The 6,000-nt window shown below is 52.4% G+C and overlaps 2 protein-coding genes across 2 annotated transcripts; one reads left to right on the forward strand and one right to left on the reverse strand.

The window, feature by feature from the left end:
- Positions 1-1,274: 1,274 nt before the first annotated feature.
- On the reverse strand, positions 1,275-3,524 carry BCR38DRAFT_475525 (P-loop containing nucleoside triphosphate hydrolase protein). The gene is made up of 2 exons (XM_040863012.1): positions 3,393-3,524; positions 1,275-3,336 (listed from the first exon to the last, which is right to left on the reverse strand). Exons 1-2 carry the CDS (start codon positions 3,415-3,417, stop codon positions 1,715-1,717), a joined length of 1,647 nt encoding a protein of 548 aa, XP_040713917.1. The 5' UTR covers positions 3,418-3,524; the 3' UTR covers positions 1,275-1,714.
- A 504-nt stretch (positions 3,525-4,028) lies between these two features.
- BCR38DRAFT_458693 (haloacid dehalogenase-like hydrolase) lies at positions 4,029-4,912 on the forward strand (the record flags this gene model as incomplete). The annotated part of the gene is made up of 3 exons (XM_040862199.1): positions 4,029-4,135; positions 4,197-4,306; positions 4,407-4,912. 3 exons carry the CDS (start codon positions 4,029-4,031, stop codon positions 4,910-4,912), a joined length of 723 nt encoding a protein of 240 aa, XP_040713918.1.
- Positions 4,913-6,000: the final 1,088 nt, after the last annotated feature.

Consider the following 6,000-nt stretch of genomic DNA (forward strand, 5'->3'; position numbering starts at 1 on the left):
AAACCCATCCCTTTGCTGCAATGTGCAAACAAAACCACTTGCGGGAAAACCAGGAATGGTACCTGGCTAGAAATCCACTGAAGACACATGGTTCCAGTGATTTCTCAACGACTGCTTCACACCACGACACGTAATAGACCAGGCGAAACCCCTGTTGGACAGCGATGATATCCTATTGTAGCCTCAGAAAAGCCTTCTACTCCTCTCTGTACAACATTAGCATATTGACGTTGAACATTTGTAACAGGCAATACGACATATTTTCGACCAGAGTCGTCTGTTTGTGTGCCGTCCAGGACATCTGCTGGGCCACGGAAATGTCGACAGGGGCCTCACATGTTGCAATACTTTGGTGTTTATTGCAGTGCCGCAACTGATTTCATTGACAGTGGTCAACTTCTGCGACCGAAAGTTCCAATCTTGGTCGGAGAATGACCCATCCAGGGGGTCAATGAGCTCTTGAAGAGCCCAGCCGCGAGTGAACTACCGCCAGTGGTGAATCTCGGTGTCCCATGACATGTAGGGCCCTTGAGATCTGACAGGTACACATAACAGCGCGCCGCGTTTCGGTACCATCGATACATTGAGTTAACCGCCCCGGTAAGCTCATCACTGCTGAATTTGTCGACCCAAGAGCGATCGAGCTTGTCTTCGGGGCAAGTTGGCAGTTCATATTGATATTGATCTTCCCACATTCTTTCTTGATTTTGCAAGACGGCTTGCTGCAATCCTAGAAAGAGATTTCCTCTTCCTCCCAGGTACGCGAGAGGACTGCGTACTAGGGGATCTTGCCTCCTATGAACTTTTCGAAGAGTCTCGTTTCTGTATTGATTCGTCTCATACCGATGAAGCTGGTGCTGTTTGAGCTTGCACAGCTGTGTTCAAAGAGCAGGTCTTGTCCCGGAGATAACTCAGCTCAGTCCGCACGATCTCAAACCGGATACCAAATCCGCGACCGATAGATACTTATGATTGTAAATTTGGATCCCACCCATTCCCCCATTTCCACCCAGCTGGAACGTAATATCATATAATACTTCCACTTTTCACTCAATCACGCAAAGTCGACGGGGGCAATCCAAACACGCCTGAACAAAACAGTAAATGGAAAATTGCCATCTACGATCTCCCTACCTTATTTTGTAGTAGCAGACTACAAGTCAGTTTACTGATTCACAACAACCCCTAGGATGAACTAATACACACAATATAGTTGCGGCTTAAAAGATCAAGTATTGTACGGAAATGAGTTCTCCAGACGGCAAATTTAGGATGGCGAGGGCAATTGTGACTTATGCATAGAATGTGCTCCACGGATTTCCGGCCTGCTTCATTGTAGTGCCGCCAGCAAAGCAGCCGGAAGTTAGCAACCGCAAAGACCCTAAAGTACCATGGAAGGGCTATCTCAGTATCACATTCATGCATCTGATCTCATAATAGAGTCAAATGTCCTGATTCCAACACCGACAGGACCTCAAAGATGTTTTGGTCGACATAAATAACATCCGATTCATATGTGCCTCAATAACTTTCCGGGGTTGAAGTCGACTAAACCGCCTCTTTTAACCCCTTAACTCTACATCATTGCTGTATATCAAGTTCTGATTGTCATTCCTCCTATCTAACACCCAAACGCCGTAGTGTCTCTGTGGAAGCCCAATAAACGGATCGCTCTTCGCAATGCCAGCCAGGTTGGTCATGCGTGTAATAAACCTCAAACCTCCATAGCATCCACGGTCTCATCCGCGCCACCGGCCAAAAGACCAGCAAGGTCGAATTCCTTGGCCCATTCGGTGACGATTTGCTTCTGATCAGGCGCGGGTACTGAATCGGAGGATCCGTTCTTGCCGGTAGGTTTGCTGGTGCCGTCGCCGGCAACCGCCAGTACTGGTGCATTGACCCAGCCCTGGATGCGTCCGTCGCGCCAGTCTGTTACGATGGTCATAGCGGCAGAAATCAGGTTGGGGATACCTCCCTTACTAAGTCTACCACGCTTGCGTGCTACCTGTACCAAGAAGTCCGTTGTCATATCGCCATCCTTTGCGGTCATGAGGGGTGGCAAGTCGTATACATCCATCAGCTTCTGCAGAAGGTCCTGAGACGTGGATAAACGCTTCAATAGCAAGCTAACCGCCGGGAGAGGGTCATCGATTTGCTTCGGCGGGATGGCATTGAGAAGTACCAGGTGGGCGTGCGCCTCAATGGCGTTCTTCTTTGAGGATGATTCGCCATCTCTGGTAGAGGGAAAAACGATACCGGGCGAGTCGAGCAAAGTTAATTTGCTGTCGATCTTGACATTACGAATGCCCGTAGTGACGCCTGCTTCGGCACCGGTCGGGCACGCAGCTCCGCTTCTGCCACTCATGCGGGAAAGCAGTGCATTGATAACGGATGACTTTCCAACGTTGGGGTAGCCGATAACACCGACCGCAACAGCACGCTTGAGCTGCTTGGAGGCGGCGAATGACTTCAGAGACTTGAACAAGGTCGTTGCAGTGCTCTGAACGGTAAGATCGCGGTGGTTGAAGGTATGCGCATTTGGCGCAGAGCCAGAAGCACGCAGAGGCAGAGTCGGGAAGTATCTGCGCAGATGTATGAGCCAATCCTTGAGCACGGGTGCTGGGACCAGATCGATTTTGTTTAGAATCAACATCAGCCTCTTGCCTCCACTTGCTGCAGCCATAACCATGCGCTCGACCTCACGCGATCTTGTACCCTCGGGGTCACGAGCATCCAGCACGTAAAGAATGACGTCTGCTTGGTCGATGACCTGCTTGAAGACCTTGTCAAAGGCTTTTCTTGACGAGCCCTGCCCGGTAATTTCTGCGCCACCAGCGGCGTAGTGGGCCTCATCGCCCGATGACTCGTCGTCCTCATCTTCATCATGGTCCATGTCGCTGCCGCTCTGGAGTTGACGGTCGTACTTCTCGGCCGCCCGTCGCGCACTGGCAAGTAGCGCCGCCATGGGGTTCGCATCGTCGGCACCGTCCTCGTCCATGGCATCGTCGTCCTCGTCAAATCCCTCGAAGTCCTCTCCTTCAATGTCGGCCATGGCGTCCTCATCAGGTTGTTCTCTTTCAACGGTGCCACTCCTCGCAGCCTTGGCCATCTCCCTGCGTTTTTGTGCCTCGACCTGCTTCCTTTCCCGGGCCTCTTCGATCTCTTGCAGGATCTTCTCCTTGTAAGGGAACATGTTGGGGATTCCAGGGTCCTTCTTAAGCTTGGACTTCCATTGTGGGTTCTTCTTCTCGTTTTTTCTCGCCTTACGTTGCTTCTCGTTCGACTTCTTCTCAATTTTGTGCCGCAGGCGGACTGTCCCCCTCTTGGACTTGGGCTCTGTGTTATTTCCATCAGTATGACATCCCTTTAGGAGTGCATGTGTCAGGACCTACTGCTTGGCTTGTTGATACCCCCCATTGTCAAATTGAGTAACGGTGGTTGAGACTGGGGGATTTATATCAATTCGATGGTTGGATGTCGAGTTGCTGTAATTGACCCATTCACCGTCCTGCCATGGAGAGTGGGATGCTGGAACTTTTTTTTTGTACTGCCGCTGGCCACCGCCTGCGCTACTGCCTCGACAGGACACCCCGCTTCGCTGCCGTGCCAAATAGCGCAGCACCTAAGCTCACTGAAACTTTTGGTCTCAGTGGATCTTCAGCGGACTTTACGGGACCAGTGGAGAGAGTCCAAGTGGGTGATTTTGAAAAGTTGACGCCGTGATGCCTTCAACAAGGTTGGAAGGTTCGGAGTTTCCTAGATTGGACAGCTCACACCGGTCTAGAACCCGTATCCCTTTGCTATCGTTCGATAAGTAACGTTGCGGCTACGTGCGTGACATAGACATGTCCAACTCGCTATTATTCACTATCCACTCGTTGTCTAATCACCTGCTTTGGACATTCCCACTTGCATATCTGCTCTGCAGCGACCTCCGAGTTTCTATCTTGATTAACAGAGTGCCGTAGAGTTCCTAGACGAACCAGACTGACTCTCCATCTACCTATCCATTCATCCATCTATCCATCATGTCTTATTCGGCGCCACCAGAGACAGTCTCCTTCCATGGCCTGCTGTTCGATATGGATGGCACCATCATCGACTCAACAGCAGCAGTGGTCAAGCATTGGCACACGCAAGTCTACCCTCGCCGCTTCCCCTGCCTAAAACAGAACAGCATGCTGACTGTTAAACAGAATCGGGGCCGAGATTGGAGTTGACCCCAAAGTCATCCTGGAGACGTCTCACGGCCGGAGGAGTATCGACGTCCTCAAGATACTGAGGCCTGACAAGGCCAACTGGGAATGTAAGATGCCGATCCCTCTCGACTGATTGGACCCCCTCGACTCTCACTCAGGCGCCCTGAAGTCTCCCCAAACCACCAACCAGCAGCTTATACATGGTAGATGTTCGCAATATGGAGGGCCTTCTTCCAAAACTCTACGGCAAGGACGCCGTCGAAATCCCCGGTGCCAGAGCCCTCCTCGACTCCCTAATCGCCGCCAATGCACCCTGGGCCATCGTGACGTCCGGCACCCTTCCTCTGGTCACCGGCTGGCTCGACGTGTTGAAGCTCCCGCATCCCGAATACTTGGTTACCGCCGAGTCGGTCAAGAATGGGAAACCCGACCCCGCATGCTATCAGCTGGGCCGGGACAAGCTGCAGCTCGGCAGCGGCGCAGAAAAGGACGTGCTTGTGTTGGAGGACAGCCCCGCGGGCATCATTGCGGGCAAGGCGGCGGGCTGCAAGGTGATCGGCCTGGTGACTAGTCACACGCTGGAGCAGGTCGTCGCAGCGGAGCCCGATTGGGTCGTCAGGGACTTGGAGTCGGTCAACATGGTGTCGTGCGAGGGCGGACAGGTGACGCTGCAGATTTCGGACGCTCTGGTGGCGGCAGCAGTACCGAAATGAGGATTCAATAGTCATTGTGCTAGCCCATCATAGAAACCAGAGCAGGATCACAGATCACAGGATCAGGAAGTTTGGCCATCACGGTGGCCATCACAACCATGTCTCCGTGTGGGAGGAACTGAATCGACCACCCGAAATCCTCCAAGATTTGACGATGGAAAGTACGGCATCAACGCTTGTGACATTGGCATGGAATCTTCCCCGCTCGGCTAGTGCCTAATTCACGGGTGGCCGAACTGGGGTGAGCTTAAGATGAGGCTCAGTGAAATCAAGATCTCAATAGGCCGAGATAGAGTTGTGTAAGGCGTAGACCCCAATTGACAAATGACGGCAGGGTCCAACGTGACCGCACTCTGTTGTCGACATTCCGATCGCCAGAGCTATTGACAGTTTGTTCCCCGAGCGCATTCCTCGGTCGCAACCCCGCGGGAAATGAGAAAACACGTTGCGGGATCCAGCATTCAGCCAGCGGTCTTACTTGCGACCCCACGAACATGTCCCGCCGAAACGAACCCGCGCTTTCAACTCACGATGTGGTAGAATATCTAGAAGTCAAGGTAAGGTTACGACTAGCAGTCGGTCCGGCTGGTCTGTCGATCTCCCCACATGGGGTTTAACGAACTCTGCAAAAAGCCCACGCCTGGCCAAGCAATGTTGGACTTTCAATGGTGATCGCCGCGGCGTGCGCCGTTAGAGCAGGCGGAACAGGACCCCAAGGGTTATGTAGGCAACGACCCTGGGAACCCCGATGGGCAGATATCCGCTCCGCCATCCTTGTACCTACGGCAACAAACTCGTTCAAGTACACCGGAAGTTCTTCTGCTGGGGGGTCGTAAAAAGTAAATCAGCTCCCATGGGCTGAACGTCACACGTAGTCGCGCGTCTACTTTAATGAACCCCCCAAAATTTCATCCGTGTTCGGCTATGCGACGGTCCGTCGCAAAGCTTGAAAAACAAAAGAAACACGAATAGTGGTACATTGACTCGAATCGCAAACTTCGTTCCCAAGGCCATGGTTGTGGCTGTCCAAAAAGACGGGTTCAAATAACAAGCTTGTGTGGCCGGCCCGAAACTGTGTTTCTCACGGC

The sequence above is a fragment of the Pseudomassariella vexata genome (assembly GCF_002105095.1).
Source record: "Pseudomassariella vexata strain CBS 129021 chromosome Unknown BCR38scaffold_9, whole genome shotgun sequence".
Taxonomy (NCBI): Eukaryota; Fungi; Ascomycota; class Sordariomycetes; order Amphisphaeriales; family Pseudomassariaceae; genus Pseudomassariella; species Pseudomassariella vexata.